Consider the following 19,630-nt stretch of genomic DNA (forward strand, 5'->3'; position numbering starts at 1 on the left):
AATGAGAAGACGAGCACCGCAACCAGAGGGCAGCCACCACTTGCTGCAACTACAGCAAAGACCACATAGCAACGGAGACCCAGCACAGCCAAAAATAAATAAATAATTAAAAAAAAACAAAAAGAGACATTTATGTCTTGTTATAAAAATGAACTTATAAAATTTACTTCCTTAAGTACAAAGAGGAAGCAATACTATCATCAGCATCTTTAAAACAAATTGAACCCAACTGTCTAAAGCCACAGAAATCACTGACAAGAATTACAATTATGTACATGGAGCAAATTTTTAAATTATGTTTTTTTATACAGACTAATTCTCCACTTTCTGAATGTTTTATAATATAAACCTCTGTATCTATATCTTGGACTGTTTTAATCATTTAGTGGGTAAATTTCAAGAAAGAACTAAGTCTGAATGAATTCATCACTATATTACAGTACAGCATATTTAACTATTACATAAAACTAGTTTCATTTGAGTCACAACCTCAATTGCCTACAGGGACCAGGAAGTAATCTAAATGTGGAACAGGTTAGGTGTAAGATAACAGGGAGTAATGAAAAGCATTCTGTAATAAAGACACTCAATTATTTTTAATACTATAAGCCAAACAAAAAAAATACCTGGAATTGATATGACCAAATTTACAAGGGATAGAATTTTGCAATTCTCATTGTTTAGCTTTCACAACATATTCAACAGATTCAAAGCCAATATTTACCTAGTACCCAGATACATATAATGAGAAGATACATATAATGAGACAATGCTTATGAAATGTTACTGTTGACACAGCAAGTACATGTGTATAAATTTGTCTCACTAAATTTTATGAGACCCCAGCAATGATTAGAATTATATACAAATTCAGATCAAACCTATATCCCTAACTTATTACATTATATCAAAAAGAAAAACACACTTTAGATGAAAAGAATATTTTATTGTAATACTTTAATACCGAAATCAACTATTATACATATCCACCAACTTATTCACTGTCTCTATCCCAGAAGATAGTCAAAATGAGATTAATTGGATGAAGCATTCTCAGCAAATCTAGAACATTCTATACTTCAATTAAAGTTAGGTCCTTTAATAAATTACATCTTATTCCATTGTTCTATAATATTTATGAAATGATTAGTGCAATAACATCATTGAAGTATCATTTAAAAGGCAAATACCCTATAGATTTGGATTTGTCATCCCGATTCCTTGGCATTCAATAATATAAGTGTCTTTAGAGGCATCTTCTTCATCTTCTGATTTCTTCACAGTAAATTTAGCCTGAAACCAGAAGAGCATTTAGTCTATAAGTAATATGAAGAGGGACACAGGGGAGAGCCCATAACACCTGCTTTAACAGGTAGGCAGTTAATACCAAACTCATTTTATTGAAGAAGCTAGAGATAGAAAGATTAAATGACTCATGAGAAATTCAATAGCCTACATATGAAATACTTTATTCCAGAGGCATGGTCCTTATTCAGAGGTATACGAGTCTGTGGAGTTTTGCCAGAATATATGTAACCTGGATCCCATTTCTTACCCACTGAATCAGAACTCCTCAGAAGTGCAGCTTTAAGTAAATATCAATTTTTAAATCTCAATACCTACTTTCTAAGTTTTTTCTAAAACATGGGACTGAAGCATCTAAACTTCTTTTATCTTGTCAAATATCAAATTACCCTTTAATTTCTCTCAAATTTTCTTGCCAATTTAATTCCCTAAATACAGTATTTAAAATATCTAGTTCAGAGGAGACAGGTGGAGAGAGTTGACAATTAACATCTTCCCTCATCATTATTGGGTTTGACACTGTACTTTTTACTTGTTAACTAATTCAAGTTTAGCTTTGAAACACCTGATCTCTATCACGATATTGTGGAAACATGATTTTTTTTTTAAAGCAAATATATTCATTCTAAGAAAATTGAATTAAAATCAAAATAACGGAGGAGGCTGACTGAATCTGTGACAGAGGGATTTGAAGTATGCATAAAACCTTAGGATTCTCTGAAATACAATTTGAAAACTACTTCTCCAAGGTCCTGTTGAACTGCAATATTTAAAAATGATTCCAGTTTTAGGATTAGATTGTATGGACACTGAAATTTATTGTTGTATGAATAAACAATGAACCTGAATTATGAGCTAGATAGACTAGTCATATGTATATACATTTTTTTTCGAATTACAAGCAGTATATAAATATGAAAAAAGGTAACAATTATGGAAATAATTTCTAGCCTACATATAAAGTTGGAAGGAGCCATAAGGGACACAGACTCTGACCTTCCTGGTGAATTACCTGCACTGAGACACAGAATGATGAAGCAGCTTGCCCCAGGTCACTGCGTTAAAACACAACAATGCTGAACGAGAAACCAGAGCAAAAAAATCCAGTTCATGGCACTTTCCACTGTGCATTCAGTTCAAATAACATATGTGTGTCTACTATGTGCAAAGTACTGTAGAAAAAATGAATATACCCTGTCTCTGCTATCAAGATCACAGTCTACACGGGGAGACAGACTAATAGTAGTTACAAAATAAAGCATAAGTAGAATTAATAAAAAATACAGTTAACTATCTTTTGAATCAAATATAATTTGCTTTTGCCTCCTATTGGGCCTTTTCCCACAATTTAATCAAAACCTACCTATCCTGTCTAATAACAAAAAAGGTACATATTAAGATTCATACAAATAAAATGTGAAGAGTAGGGTAACAGTGGTTTTGTGCTTGGTACACCTCTGTTATGCTTCATTTCTTATTACTATGTACATTATTTTTGTAACCTTTTAAAATGCTTAAGGTCAACACGTTCCTTCATAAAATTCTGAGTTATAAATTTTATATTACTTTATCAACTTATATTATAAAGACTGTAGCAAAATAGAAATATGCCACACATCACTGAAAAATGAATGAAACGATGCTGTATGTGTTAGCTGTTAAAAAAAAGGAATAGAGAAGAGAAATAATTTTAAGAGGAGGAAAATACCTAAATGTCAACAGTGGTCTTACTGGCAAAGGGCAGTGAGGGACAGGAGTTTTCCTCTATTTTCTAAACTTTCTATAAAGAAGTTAGTTTCAGATGAAATACACACGTCATTTGTTTTAAGAATCCTGTTAAACAAGGTATGAATACGAGATTATTCATGTTAAATTCTTTTTCACTAAAAATTATACATCTAGGGAATTCCCTGGCAGTCCAGTGGTTAGGACTTGGCGCTTTCCCTGCTAAAGCCCAGGCTAGATGCCTGGTCAGGGAACCAAGATTCTGCAAACCACACTGTATGGCCAAACTTGAAAATGCATTAACATATATATACAGCTACTCTTCTGAAGCTGAAAGGACTGGTGCAACGTTAGAATCTCAGCAAATATTCTATTCTACCAAAATAAAATCACAAGGAAATAAAATATATAAATTTTTTATATAATAATTTAAGCTTAGCCAACTACAAATCCCTTGTGATGTGATCTTATAGTTCCCATTAAAATGCCTTCACTTACTGTAAGGCAGTACCTACCACATATGAGCTTTGATGGATGCTCTCCCAGGTTCTGAGCTCAAAGCTCAGTCCTGCCCCTAAGAAAGTATTTGGTCTTCAGCAATTAATTTAATCCCTCTGCCTCACATGACTCATAAATAAAATGAGATTAACAATAAATAGCCACCCACAATGGTCATGCAGAGTAAGATGATTCAGCTTTACTGCTGAGTGAGTTCAGTATCTGCCACACAGAAAGTATTCACTGAATGATAGCAATTACAATTACTACTGAAGTTTTCTGTTTATTAAAATTTGACTCCAAACTGGCCATAATAAAGATCAATCACTCTTTCTGATGGAATACTCACCTTTGCTAGTTGCTCAGCAAAATGTATAGCTGTTTGGGTGTGGAGTGTAACTGGTCCTGTTTTTATTCTGGAAATTCCACTGGCTAATGCCATAAAAATGATCAGCTATTAAAAAGAAAAACACAAAGAAGGAAACTCTCACACATTTACTTATACTTGGAGTTAAAAGTCTACTGCTTTCCATACGAAAATAATACTAGATATCAAAATAGCTAAAAAATTGTTTATTTTTTAATTGGAGGATAACTGCCTTACAATAGTGCTGGTTCCTGCCATGCATCAACATGAATCAGCCGTAGGTATACACACATCCTCTTTCTTGAACCTCCCTCCCACCTCCCACCCAATCCCATCCCTCTAGGTTGTCACACAGCACGAGGTTTGAGCTCCCTGAGTCACACAGCAAACTCCCCCGGCTATTCATTTTACACGTGGTAAAGTGTGTTTCAATGCTACTCTCCCAATTCGTCCCACTGTCTCCTTCCCAACTGTGTCTGTAAATCTGTTCTCTGTGTCTGCGTCTCCACTGCTGCCCTGAAAATAGGTTCATCAGTACCAGCCTTCTAGATTCCATATATATGCATTAATATACAATATTTGTTTTTCTCTTTCTGATTTACTTCACTCCGTAACAGGCTCCAGGTTCATCCTCCTCATTAGAACAGACTCAAATGCATTCCTTTTCCTGGCTGAGTAATATTTCAGTGCTGTGCGTGCGTGTGTTTGTGTGTGTGTGTACACACACCACACTTTCTTTATCCACTCATCTGTCGATGAACATCTAAGTTGCTTCCATGTCCTAGCTACTGTAAATAGTGCTGCCATGAACACTGGGGTATATGTGTCTTTTTTAATTATGGTTTTCTCAGGGTATATGCCCAGTAGTGGGATTGCTGGGTCATACACGGCTCTAAGTGATAAAGAACCTGCCTGATAATGCAAGAGACGTAAGAGACGTAGGTTCGATCCCTGCATCAAGGAGATCCCTTGGAGGAGGACACAGCAACCCATTCCAGTATCTTTGCCTGAAGAATCCCATAGACAGAGGAGCTGGAGGGGGCTACAGTCCATAGGGTCACACAGAGCTAGACATGAGTGAAGTGACTTACCACACATGCACATTACCACTTCACACTATAACTATTCCTAGCTTAAAAAAGAATTTCCATTTCTTTAGGTTTACAAAAATCCTAAGATGACAGAAAACCAGTGTCACCAAAAGTCTGAATAGCACAAAATGCTTAGTAAGTTTATAAACTTAATGTTTAAGAATACAGAGTTGAAAATTAATACATTTTATCAGACCACCTGTCCCTGCAAGCTAGTATATATAAACTGACAAGTTTCTTTACAAGTTCTAAAATCACAACATTTTAACAGGTAAACAAATACACTAATACAGAATTACTAGACTGTAGAAGAGTAAGAAGGAAGAGACTAGAAATAAGAAAACTGTCTTAAGAAAACTGGTCAAAAAACCTTGAAGAATACTTTTCTAAGCAGACATCTGATTGTGATTAAGGGGGAAAATTGGTAGAAAGGAAAATCTATCAAGACAGTGGACCATAAAAAGACTGCATTTGGAAATATTCATCAGCATTTCTCAACATGAGTAGATGTGTTAAGTTTGAGAGGTGTATGACATATCTAAGTGGAGACGCTGACAGGTGTAAGGGACACAATGGATATGGAGCTAAGGAGAAAGGCCTGGGCCAATGATACAAATTTAGAAGCTATCAGCATACAGACGGTACTCGAGCGTGAGACTGGAAAAGTTACCTGAGAGACTAAAACAGATAAAAAAAGAGGTGTGAGCTTAAGCACAAGGGCTCTCCAAAATTTAGAAGTTGAGAAGAGGCAAACAACAATAATAATAAACTAGCAAAGGGACTAGAATGTATGGCTAGCGATAGAGAAAGATAACAGTATTTCAGAAATCAAGAGAAGAAAGTATTTCAAGAATGAAGGAGTGCTCGGTGTGCCCAATGCTACAGCCAGGTTGAGTAAGATGAAAACTGAAATTTGTGGTATATAAATTCTAGAATAATACTTTAAAAATGTGCTGAATTAGAACATACCAATCACTGTCTGAAAGTCAATGACTAAAATTTATATTCAATCTAACTGCCCAATATTCAAATCTAACAGGCTTGGAGGTTTTTATCCTAAAGTGTCATTACCTGGTCTTGCAGATACTCATCCACAGCACCACCATGTCTAAGATTTGCTAACAGCATTTCAGCAGCTTCAATTCCAACCTTGTCTGCATTAACACCTGCAACAGGCACAATGTAAAAAAAAAATTAATTAATTACTAAGAGGCAAAAAGTTTCACATATCCCAGTTAGCACTGGCATAACATCTTTTAGGCCTCTGAACTCACCCATTGCAACTTTTAGGATAAGATCTTCATGTACTGAATCTTCTGAGAGCTAAGCATATGCAAATACTTTATTAAATGGACCAGTGAGGGGGGTTGGGGGAGGAGAACAGGCCTTGGCCCTGTTTAAGAAGTACTAATTATAAAATCAATTTATATGATACCCTATAATACTCTATAATACTATGCCTTGATTTTAAAATTTTAAATTCACAATTCATATATATTATAATTGGTCTGCAGGCAATTCTATTAGAACTAAAGGATTTTTTAAAAGTTCAGATAATTTTCACCTAAGAAAGAGGAGATAAAGATTCTCAGGTTAAATATACAAAGTTTTATTCTTTTAAGATTCGAACAAGTATTACCTTATTTGTTTCTTAGCAGCACTGACAGCCTGTAGGACCTTAGTTCCTTGACCAGGGATGGAACCCAGGCCCTGGAAGTTCTAACCACTGAACTGCCAGGGAATTCCCTGGTATTACCTTATTTTAAAAATAAGAATATTTATTCCATTGTTCTCCTTCCTGCTTCTCTACATATACCACAAATATCTGGTACAATGCTAAATACAAAATAAATCCATCAAATGTAGTGGAATGTCAGATGATTCTTTTTATTTACTTTAAATTAAAAGAACCCTATGGGCTTCCCTGCTGGCTCAGTGGTAAAGAATCCACCTGCCAGTGCAGGAGACGTGGGTTCGAACCCTGGGCTGGGAAGATCCCCTGGAAAAGGAAATGGCAATCCACTCCAGTATTCTTTCCTGGGAAATCTCATGAACAGAGGAATCTGGTGGGCTGTAGTCCATGGGGTCACAAAAGAGTCCGACACAATTTAGCAACTAAGCAACAAGAACAAAATTAACCCTTGGCTGCAAATGAAAATGGCTTTTGAAAAATGAGAATGTGGTTCATTTTTATTTTATATTTGGAAATTCACCAAACCAAATACATGTTTTGATAAAATGTCGCAGAAAATAGAAATCAAATTTTAACCATTTTTTCCCTTACATAAGTCATTATAACAATGTAATACATTAAACTATCCTTATAACATTAATCAATCATTTACATGACTGAATGAAATGGTTTGGAACATGTATGAATCTTGACTTTCTGGTAAACGACTCTGCCTCTTCCGTATCTTCTTCTAGATGTAAATAGAGATGATAATACCTTAGTTGCAAAGTTGTTAAAATCAGAGATAATATTTACAAAGCTTCTAATTTCAAGACTAGTTCATAATAAGCTGTTAATAAGAATAGTTACTATTGATAACACACATGATGCTATGTATGTACCATACTAAGTGACAGAAACTGGTTCCTTAGCTAAGGAGGCACCAAAAAAACAGAGGTAAGTGCTAAGTTTATCGTATTAACTATATATCCAATGAGAGTTCAGAAAAGGAAATTATAAGTTCCAGAATAATTTGAGAATGTTTCATGAAGCAGGAAAGGACTTCAAGGACTTGAGTCATTGAAGAACAGCTAAAATTTCCATGGAGTACAAAAAGAAGAAGGAAGCAATTCCTGGCTTTGTAGTACTAGAGAACAGTAGTTGCACTAAGGTTTCTCAAGGTTTCTCTGCCAAGTGGCAAACTATTTCTCAGAGCCATGCACATTCCTTCCCACCCAGCTGCCTTGACAGTGAATGATGCTATGAATGGACCTACAACATTACCAGCTATTAGTAGCAGTCTATGGTAACTGAGCAAAATGAAGTAAATAAGAGAATTTTTTTTATTAGTACTGTGTTCTAAATAAAAGAGCAAAATCCTCATTTCTTTGGAAAACCTAAGGTTTTTCTGACAAATACTCTTCTGGCATTTTAGAGGTTTCTTAATATGGCCTCAATTTTGACAGTTTATAACAAATTAAAAAAATATTCAATGATTTGAGGTTTCTTCTAGCTCATTAAAAGGACAAAACTGAACAGAGAAAGCCAAAGGACTGACTACAGCATCAGAGACATGCTCTGAATTACTACATATATTAAAGGAGGAAAAGAAAGTGCTTACTATAAACTAGTAGTGTCCATACATAAGAAACAAGATTGACAAGCCAGAGGTATAATTCATCTTAGCAGATTGATTTGTCCCATAGTAAAGTACAGAACTAACTGAAAGATGAGTGGTCAACAAATCACACAGATATTGAACAATGTGAAAACATATATTCTGTCCATATTGCAATCATATAAATGTAGAAACAATTCTTGTATGTAGATAATGGTCTGATCTCATTTTTCAGTTAAGGAAAGCAGAGTCACCACGTAACATAATTGCAAACATAGGAACAACTTAGGTTTTCTTGCTCTCAATTTAGTGCTCTGTTATAATACATTGCCTCTATCTAAAACTGCTAAGATTTTTTCAAAAAATAAAAAAATAAAAAAAAAATAAAATAAACCGTCAAATCTCACCTTTGCAACAGGATTAAAGAAAGTTATAGCTGGAAGGATTTCAGAGATTCTTCAGACTAAGTAAGTCTCTCACTCAACAGATAAAGAAACTAAGATCAAAATAGTTTTAGTAACTGAGACAAGGACAAAAATATGACTCGTTACAACTTACTGCTTGTAATATATATGGTGGTGTGGACAACCAGCCAGTGTTGCTTCTGGTTATAATGCTTAAACATTAGGATTCAGAGTCCGATAATTTTCTAGTTAATTTAAATCAGAAATAAAAAGAGATCTAGATATTGGGAGCCATGACATTCTCTTGAGACCTCTTAATATATAGACTACCTACCAGGTGGTTCTGGAGAAGGAAATGGCAACCCACTCCAGTATTCTCACCTAGAGAATCCCATGGGCAGCGGAGCCTGGTGGTCTACAGTCCATGGGATTGCAAGAGTCAGACACGACTTAGCGACTAAACCATCACCACCAGGTAGCTCAGTGGGTAAAGAATCCTTTTGCAGTACAGGATATGCAGGTTCGATCCCTGGGTTGGGAATATCCTCTGGAGGGGGTATGGAATCCCACTCCAGTATTCTTGCCTAGAGAATCCCACAGATATAGGAGCCTAGTGGGTTACAGCCCACAGGGTCACAAAGAGTCAACATGACTGAAGCTACTGAGCAGACACACTGAGAGAGAAGACCCGAAGGTATCTCTGCATTTGCTAGTTACATCCCATTTAACTTGAGTGCCTGACTGGACACAAGGGCAGGCACCAGGAGTTAGGCAACTTCAGCAAGTAAGCAACTCTACCTTCTAATCCCTCCCACCACTGTAACTCTAAAAATAAGAACTGTGCGTTCTATATGCGTATTATCCATCATATGACAAAGTTTAAAAAATGCTGATGAAATATTAGGAAAGAAAATTTTTCTGGGCTGGTAGTAGAGTTAATTCAAAGTATTGCTGATAACAGAGCAACGATCCTTTTATGATATCATTGCAACATATCTAAAACTATCATCTACACTGGCAAACTAACTCTACCTCCCATATTCACAAAGTTGTAAATGTTTCCAGGTACACAAGCTAGAAATCAAGGTCATTACACTGCCTCCCTCACCTTCCATATCCAGCTGATCACCAGTCTATTCACCCTCCTAAATACCCTTGTATCAGTACTCATCTCTCTGGCCTTAGTCATTGCATTCCTTGGTGTATAGGCCCTCATTTCTGATCTGAACTGATATAACAGACTTGTCTTCCTGACTCCACTATGTTTTCCCTCTAATCTGCTACACAGCTACTTACTTTCCAAAGACCTGGTCTTATATCCCTTCTTAAAATATCTGTTTTCAGGATGAAACCCAAACTCCTTTATAAGCCCTATAAAGTTCTTCAAAATCTTGACCTCTCTAATCTCATCTCTGTTCCTCCCTGTTCCAGATCCTCTACTCATCACTTATGTTTGTAGTTGCCAAAACAACATCAGCCCTTTCCTTTGTCCTCTTCTTTAGCTCTCCCCAGCCTTTTTTTTTTGGCCACTCCACATAGCGTAAGCGATCTTAGTTCCCAACCAGGGATCAGACTCACAATTGAACTCATGCCCCGGCAGTGGAAGCACTGAGTCTTATCCACTGGACCACCAGGGAAGTCCCAGCTCCCACTTTTCTATCCGGCTAACTTCTACTTCTCTATAGAACCCACTGGAGGATCACTGAACAGCACAAGACAGATTGGGGATCACTCAGTCCCCAAAGAATTAGCTGTTCTTCTGTGTTCCCAGGTGCCCTGGAGATAGAACAATCACAGCACTGGTCTGTCTCCTCTGCCAGACTAAGCCAGGCAGCAGAAATGGTGGTTCTCACTTCTGAATCCTTCATTTACAGTACCTAGCAGGTCTTGATACTCAAGGATAATACAAACTAAACTCACATTTCACTCAGTGCCTGCCAAGCACGGCACAATTTCTGACATATGGGCTCCTAGTCTCTGTTTTATATTTTGCGTTATCACCACCCATGTTGATTCCTCACTGCACCTAACAAGTAATGAATATACACTACATATATAGTCTTGATCACTATTTCTCAAATTTTATTATACCTTAGAGAGCTTATACAACAAATTTTTGGGCCCCAAAGAGTCTGGTTTCATACAGATGAGGTGGGCCCCAGAACTAGTATTTCCAGCAAACTCCCAGATGATGCTGATATGCTACCTGTCCGCCAACCACAAACTGAATAGCACAGTTTTAAACAATTCATTTATGTCTGATCAACCAAATATGTTGATTTTACCTATTCTATTACACTGGTTAAATGTGACACCCAACTACTGTCTAGATCTCCAACTGAGCAGACTAAAATTACCTAAATTTGTGTATTCAGCAGTAATAATGTAGTTAAATGGCATGAGTGTAAGCATCTTTTAAAGATGTTATCAAGTAGGAAGAAAGCAATCAACTACCACACAAATAATGAGGAGTTCAACTATTAATAGAAGGAAATGGCAACCCACTCCGGTGTTCCTGCCTGGGAAATCTGATGGACAGAGGATCCTGGTGGGCTACAGTCCATGAGGTCACAAAGAGTCAGACACGACTGAGCAACAGAACACACACACACACACAATAGCAAAAGTAACTTTAAATACTAACAGATGCATACATGCATCTCCCCTCCCAAATATACGAAGTACTACAGAAATTTCCCTTTCACAAAAACATTCAGTATTTTGAAATCAACACTGTAATAACGATGCAGGGAAGAATCATCAGATGTTAAAACCACTGGAGGAAAGTTGTACTGATATAGAATAATCAGATAGTCTCAAAGTATTATCCCAGAGTATTTATGAATTATAATACAAAGGGAAAAGGGGAAATTTCCTGGTGGTTCAGGGGTTAGGACTCCACGATTTCACTACAGTGGCAAAAACAATAAAAAGAAGAAGGGGAAAAAAAAGGGAGAAACCTTTGTAGCAGACAGACCTGGAGGACACCACCATAACAAGTGACCACAATCTGCTTTACTGATAAAGGAGAGATTGACATTATGAGCACCTTGATGTGATTTAATGACTCAGCTATAAAGAAACTGCCCACAATGCAGGAGACCCAGGAGACATGACTTTGATCCCTGGGTTGGGAAGATCCCCAGGAGGAAGAAATAGCAACTCACTCCAGTATTCTTGCCTGGAAAATTCCATGGACAGAGGAGTCCATGGGGTTGCAAAGAGTCTGACATGACTGAGCACTCACTCATTCACTGATGTGATAGAATAGAATATATACAAAATCACCTGTGCAAGAGTCTTACTAAAAATGTTTAACCCGAATAAATCTAATCATGAGATAATCAGACAAAGTCACATAATGGAAAATCCTGTAAGAAAATGGCTTGGAGTTTTCAAAATGTAAATATCATGAAAGGGGAAAAAAAAAAGGCAAAGAAACTATTCTGCAGTTAAAAAAGAAACTAAACAGACATGATAACCAATGCTGTGTGTGCTCAAAAACAAGCAAAACAAAACATCTCAAATTGTTCTAAAGAATATTTTGGAGGCAACTGGTTGTGTCTAAATATAACAGACAGATTCTTTAGGTATAAAAATGGTAATGGGGGATTTCAGTGGTTAAGACTTTGCACTTCCAAGGGAGGGGGTGCGGGTTAAGCCCCTGGTTCAGGAAACTGAGATTCCCACAAGCAGCACAGCACAGTCAAACAATTAAAGAAAAAAAAAAAAGTGGCATGTGATGATGCAGGTATTATTCTGTGGATGAACACACTGCAGTATTCAGCGGGGAAACTGGGTACCTGCAACCTTTCACAGACATGGTTCAGAAACACACAACATGTAGCTAAATATTCATAACCAGTGTATCTAGGAAGGCAGTGTATGGACATTCACTAATCATTCAACTTTTCTGTAAGACTGAAATTTTTCAAAGTATAAAGTTGGAGGAAACACTTAAAATTTAACTGACTCTAAAACAGAACCAGTTAACCATATCCAAAGTGCCTGAAAAACTATGGACGAAGGTTCGTGACATTGTACAGGAGGCAGGGATCAAGACCATCCTCAAGAAAAAGAAATGCAAAAAAGGTTAAAATGGCTGTCTGAGAAGGCCTTACAAATAGCTGTGAATAGAAGCGAAGCGAAAGGTAAAGAAGAAAAGGAAAGATACACCCATTTGAATGCAGAGTTCCAAAGAATAGCAAGGAGAGATAAGAAAGCCTTCCTCAGAGATCAATGCAAAGAAATAAAGGAAAACAATAGAATGGGAAAGACCAGAGATCTCTTCAAGAAAATTACAGATATCAAAGGAACATTTCATGCAAAGATGGGCTCAATAAAGGACAGAAATGGTAGGGACCTAACCGAAGCAGAAGATATTAAGACGAGGTGGCAAGAATACACAGAAGAACTGTACAAAAAATATCTTCACAACCCAGATAATCACAATGGTGTGATCACCAACCTAGAGCCAGACATTCTGGAATGTGAGGGCAAGTGGGCCTTAGAACCATCACTACAAACAAAGCTAGTGGAGGTAATGGAATTCCAGTTGAGCTATTTCAATCCTAAAAGATGATGCTGTGAAAGTGCTACATTCAATATGCCAGCAAATTTGGAAAACTCAGCAGTGGCCACAGGACTGGAAAAGGTCAGTTTTCATTCCAACCCCAAAGAAAGGCAATGCCAAAGAATGCTCAAACTACCGCACAATTGCACTCATCTCACATGCTAGTAAAGTAATGCTCAAAATTCTCCAAACCAGGCTTCGGCAATACGTGAACCGTGAACTTCCAGATGTTCAAGTTGGATTCAGAAAAGGCAGAGGAACCAGAGATCAAATTGCCAACATCCATTGGATCATCAAAAAAGCAAGAGAGTTCCAGAAAAATATCTACTTTGCCTTTATTGACTACGCCAAAGCCTTTGACTGTGTGGACCACAACAAACTGTGGAAAATTCTTCAAGAGATGGGAATACCAGACCACCTGACCCGCCTCCTAAGAAACCTGTATGCAGGTCAAGAAGCAACAGTTAGAACTGAACATGGAACAACAGACTGGTTCAAAAGTGGGAAAGGAGTCCATCAAGGCTGTATATTGTCACCCTGCTTATTTAACTTCTATGCAGAGTACATCATGAGAAACGCTGGGCTGGATAAAGCACAAGCTGGAATCAAGATTGCCAGGAGAAATATCAGTAACCTCAGATATGCAAATGACACCACCCTTATGGCAGAAAGCGAAGAAAAACTAAAGAGCCTCTTGACAAAAGTGAAAGAGGAGAGTGAAAAAGCTGGCTTAAAACTCAACGTTCGGAAAACTAAGATCATGTCATCCAGTCACATCACTTCATGGCAAATAGATGGGGAAACAGTGGAAACAGTGACAGACTTTATTTTGGGGGGCTCCAAAATCACTGCAGATGGTGACTGCAGCCATGAAATTAAAATACGCTTGCTCCTTGGAAAAAAAGTTATAACCAACCTAGACAATAGTATTAAAAAAGAAGAGACATTACTTTGCCAACAAAGGTCCGTCTAGTTAAAGCTATGGTTTTTCCAATAGTTATCTATGGATGTGAGAGTTGAACTATAAAGAAAGCTGAGCACCAAAGAATGGATGTTTTTGAACTTGGTGTTGGAGAAGACTCTTGAGAGACCCTTGGACTGCAAGAAGATCCAACCAGTCCATCCTAAAAGAAATCCGTCCTGAATATTCACTGGAAGGACTGATGCTGAAGCTGAAACTCCAATACTTTGGCCACCTGATGTGAAGAACTGACTCATTTGAAAAGACCGTGATGCTGGGAAAGATTGAAGGCAGGAGGAGAAGGGGAAGACAGAGGATGAGATGGCTGGATGGCATCACCAACTCAATGTTCATGAGTCTGAGTAAACTCCGGGAGTTGGTGATGGACAGGGAGGCCTGGCGTGCTGCAGTCCATGGGATTGCAAAGAGTCAAACACAACTACGTGACTGAAGTGAACTGAATTGAACCATTTCCTTTTTAACTTGTCATCCATAATTCTATAATATTCTAATCCTGACAGATAATTAAAGAATGATTAAAGAATTGTACACCAGAACTGGGAACAGTGTGCCCTTCATTTATCTGTACCTCGTTTACCAAGCGACGATCCAGCAAACAGACAGCCAGTGGACGTCTCGGCAATGATGCTGTATAAGGGGAAAACAGTATTACTATCTGTGCTATAAATATTCTAGTATTACATGCAAATACAACACAGGAGAACAGTGACTGTTAAATACACAGCATTAGATCTGGCTAGGATATTGCAAAATTGAAATTCTTCATACAGAGAGCAACATGATTAGCGTTCTCCATTGTCATCAGGGCATTAGTATCTTTCAGCACTTCTGACAAGAAGTCACACCAGATTCTGATTCACACACAGGTAAGGAATGGTCTTCCCAGAAATCATGTCATCAGCACTAAGTGACACCATTTCAGAGGCATGCTATACTGATAATCTTAAATGTAAATGTGTTTCTACAGAGATGTTTGGTTTTCTTTTATATCAATAGTTTTCAGAACAGTATTATATGCAGAAAATGCATTTACTTTAAACTCCTTAATAGAAGCTATGAAAAAGTGTTTAAAAGTTAAATATTCACAAAAGATAGTTTTATTCTTTAAAAATATTAAAGGATTTTTATAACACTTAATAACTCCTAATGGGAAAATATACAATATTTCTTTTCTAAGTCAACCTTTGCTACATCTAATATTAACTTGTAAACTGAATTCACACTTGAGATACAGAAAAGCAACTGGAAATATTTCTCATAGGATAATCTTCAAAGGCTAACTTCTGATTAGCTTAAACATTTAAGCTCACTATATAAACAAAAAGGCTCTGATAGTGTAGTAAAAAGTAAACCATCCTCAGAAAAAAATTCAGAATAAAATTATCATAATTCATCATACTGTTGTTTTAGGTAGGAATACCCTTAAAAAATATGCCTTAAAACTACAAATTTTAAAATGACAAACATTTTATTAAATAGGATAACTATTTCAGGGTGCCCTTAACCAACATCCAGGAAAAAGTATATTGTCTCACATTATTCCATTTCCATTGCCAAAAGCTTGGTCTTTAGGTTCCTGAACAGGCTGGATGTTAACATACAGATCCCTAATCTCCTTCCTGATGCATCTTACGGCTGCTGCCGCCATATCTTTTGCTACCTATTTTGGTAAGACAAAAAAATAGAATAAATTAATAATTATTTTGACAGCTGCTTTCAAGCCTTCAAAGACAGAGAATTAATCATTTTTACATGCATCATATAAAAACTCAATTTTAAAGAGTAAAGTAAGCACAGAATTTTAAGAAAAACTTTCAATGAAAAGATTTATTTAAAAATTATCTCAATAATTTCAAAATTTAGATGATATAATACTTATCAAGACAAACACATACTTCTAAGATCATCTAGACAACTTTATTTTTTGATACCTTATTTTATTTTTTTATTGGAGTATAGTTGATTTGCAATGTTGTGTTACTTTATACAGTAAAGTGAATCAGACAACTTACTTTAAATGGCAAAACACCAGCAACAAAAGCTCTTCCATATATCTTAGTCACACAGCCACGGTCAGTTAAATTTATTGGGCTCAACTGTTTAACTGGCGACATTCGGACAATCACTTCACCACCTCCCTTTGGGTAGTAGCCCCTGTGAAAAGTATGATAAAACACATAAACTGACTGCATGACAAAAAAATAAAGCTCAATATTTACAATAAAATAACATGTGAGTAATACCAACTATATAATTCATGTTTTACATTTCTAAATAATGTTTTAGATTTGTGCTTTCCCATATGGTAGACTCAGGGCTTGTTGTTGTTTAGTTGCTAAGTCATGTCCAACTCTTTGTGACCCCATGGATTGTAGCCCACCAGGCTCCTTAGTCCATGGGATTTCCCAGGCAAGAAAGACTCCAGTTCATGTGACTATTTAACCCATTATTGACCAGAGATATGTTAATCCATCTTTTGTTACCAGAACAGTATTGACCAGAGGCCTATCAATTCATTTTAGAGAGTGATACAATTAACATCAGTGTGTGAAGCTGTTAGAGCTTAAAATTGATGAAGGGTTCATTATACAACTTGTGATGGTTGTTATCATTCACATTTTGCTCCATTAAGCTTTTGTTTCTACCCTATGAATATTATACATGTAAATTTTTTGAAAATGACATATCATAAAATTTTGAGTGAAAAATTTTTTGGTAAATTTTATGCAGATACTTTCTCTGACTGTCCACATGACATATACACTAGTGTCTCAGAAGAGGACAGTTCCTCAGAATAGAGTTCTGATTCAGACAATGTGAATATCAGACAAAAGCCAATAAATAATCTTAGTGATTCATTCTGATACAGAAAATGAAAATGAAACTCCTGGTGCTAGAGAATGCTCCTTTGCTTCTACAGAAGAGTGGACTGCAGACAACATTTCACAAAAACTAGAAGACTCAACAGGTGTGTCAGGTGTAACTACTGAATGTAATAGCCCACGAAATGTTAGTAAAATAACAAAATTAATTTTTATCCAGCCAAAATAAAAACTGCCAGCCACAGGTGTTAGGTTTCTACAAAAATCCCTGGTCAATAATGAGCTAAAATTATGTATTTATTTTCTTTGCCACACATAAAGACTTGAGGGGATCTTAGCTCCTCATCCAGGACTGAACCTGTGCCCTCAGCAGTTAAAGTGAAGAGTCCTAACCACTGGACTGCCAGAAAATTCCTTATTTAAATTTAATAAAATTTAAAACTCAGCTCCCCAGTCCAACTAGCCACCTTTCAAGTGCTCAACAGTCATATGTAGCAAATGATTATCATCCTGGACAGACAGGGAACAATTCCCTTAGTGCAGAAAATTCTATTCAGGGACTTCTCTGGTGGTCCAGTGGCTAAGACTCCATGCCCTCAATGCAGGGGGCTGGGGTTCAGTCCTTGGACGGGGAACTAGATCCCACATGCCACACCTAAAGGATCTAACATCCCACAACTAGGACCCGGGACAGCTAAATGAAGAAGAAGGTTCTATTCAACCAGTGCTGTTTTAGAATAAAAGCTACTTAATGATAGCAGCTTGGTCTATTTTCTTCTTGCTATATTCCAGTGCCCTAAAACAATGTCTGGCACATTATAGGTGCTCAATAAATATATGATGAATATTTAGTAGCTGAACCATTAATAAAATTTTGCTGTTGCTGCTGCTACTGCTAAGTCGCTTCAGTCATGTCTGACTCTGTGCGACCCCATAGACGGCAGCCCACCAGGCTCCCCTGTCCCTGGGATTCTCCAGGCAAGAACACTGGAGTGGGTTGCCATTTCCTTCTCCAGTGCATGAAAGTGAAAAGTCAAAGTGAAGTCACTCAGTCGTGTCCGACTCCTAGCGACCCTATGGACTGCAGCCTACCAGGCTCCTCCATCCATGGGATTTTCCAGGCAAGGGTACGGAGTGGGGTGCCACTGCCTTCTCTGAATAAAATTTTGACTCACGTTACTTACTGTCTTTGTCCAGAAGATGCTAAGAACACATAGATAAGAATGACAATACTCCTATCCACAAAGAACTCCCCATCTGGTAAGATGGGCTTCACGTGTAACTAGAACACACGTCAGGCTGTGAAGAGGACTAAAACAGAGGTGCAACTATGAATTCCAACTGAGGCACAATCACTGACAATTCACACAAGAAATTACAAGTTTCATTTTCAAGAGATACAGAATTTCCAAGTTTTAGAAGGAGAAGAAAAACATGAACAAAAGTATGGGAGTCTGAAGGTACAAAGTATATTTAGGGAATGGCAGCAATCATGTAGTTAGAATACATGGTATGCTGAAAGGAGGGGAGGGAGAAAATAGCTAGAAAGGTAAATTGGAATAAGACTGCAAAACACTTAAATGCCACACCAAGAACCAAGAAATGTGGCCTTGCTACTCTGTGGCAGAAGGCAAGCCTTATAAGGGAAATAACCTGAATGCCCAATGTGTCTCCTAGGAAAAGAATTCTGGTTGCATGGTGGAAGAGAAGCCCCTTCAGGACCCTGCAGTTCCCCACTCCAGGAGTCTGCACACAGTGAGCACCCAGTCTACGCCCAACACAGATAACTCCACACTGGGTGCAGCCATTCCCTCAAAAAATATTCTGCCAAAACAAACATCAAACATAGCATGCAGCTGCTTCCAAGTACCCACACCCCTGCTGTTTATTGTTTTAAGCCACAAAATACTATTATTTCCTATAAAAAATGTATTAAATGGACTACAGAAAGACAGTTCTCCAGGATCTAACTTTTCCACTATTTTCAGCACAAGTAATGGCTCAGAGGGTTAAGAAATAAGCACCTTACCTCATTTTAATGTCACAATTAAATGTGAAACCAAATTTTTCAACAATTGGCTTGAAAACCTGAAAAATCAATTTATTGTTAAATACCAGTATTTGCTGATTCAACAAGTATACTTAGTAAACAAATGTGCTCTGTACTGAGGTTATAATGAGGCACAGTAGATAAACATTGATATAAAAATGTGAAGGCGAATTCTATTTTTTAAATAAAATAAATGACATGCAGCTAAAATTAGAAGTTTAACATTTAACTAATAAGGGCTGTGCAAGCCTATTTAATGAGGAAAAAAAAAACATAACAAAACCCAGAACTCAGGATTCTTGATCCTTGCAGTTTTACTTCAGAAGCCATTTCCTAACCTTAATGTAACGTACCATAAGAAATCTGGGGTGCTGAAAAGCATTCCATCCTGTTCTCTCAATTTTTTTTATACAGTTGAAATTTCACTACATATACAATATTTTATCCTTTTTCCCTCATTTAACATTATAAATAAAAGCATTTCCCAACATCATAAAATATTCCTCCTAAAAAATTTGAATGA

At 37.0% G+C, this 19,630-nt stretch overlaps 1 protein-coding gene across 3 annotated transcripts in view; it reads right to left on the reverse strand.

Moving 5' to 3' along the window:
- Positions 1 to 925: 925 nt before the first annotated feature.
- Positions 926 to 19,630, reverse strand: part of RTCA (RNA 3'-terminal phosphate cyclase) — a 28,124-nt gene continuing 9,419 nt past the window's right edge. For all 3 annotated transcript variants that reach the window (XM_019956980.2, XM_019956983.2, XM_019956981.2), the window contains 7 exons: positions 19,087 to 19,145; positions 16,248 to 16,389; positions 15,771 to 15,895; positions 14,804 to 14,862; positions 6,058 to 6,152; positions 3,878 to 3,982; positions 926 to 1,293 (listed from right to left, as the gene is read on the reverse strand). In XM_019956980.2, coding sequence (XP_019812539.2) covers positions 1,192 to 1,293; positions 3,878 to 3,982; positions 6,058 to 6,152; positions 14,804 to 14,862; positions 15,771 to 15,895; positions 16,248 to 16,389; positions 19,087 to 19,145 — 687 coding nt within the window. In that variant the 3' untranslated portion in view covers positions 926 to 1,191. The remainder of the gene's footprint in view (positions 1,294 to 3,877; positions 3,983 to 6,057; positions 6,153 to 14,803; positions 14,863 to 15,770; positions 15,896 to 16,247; positions 16,390 to 19,086; positions 19,146 to 19,630) is intronic.

The sequence above is a fragment of the Bos indicus genome, chromosome 3, assembly GCF_029378745.1.
Source record: "Bos indicus isolate NIAB-ARS_2022 breed Sahiwal x Tharparkar chromosome 3, NIAB-ARS_B.indTharparkar_mat_pri_1.0, whole genome shotgun sequence".
Lineage (NCBI taxonomy): Eukaryota > Metazoa > Chordata > Mammalia > Artiodactyla > Bovidae > Bos > Bos indicus.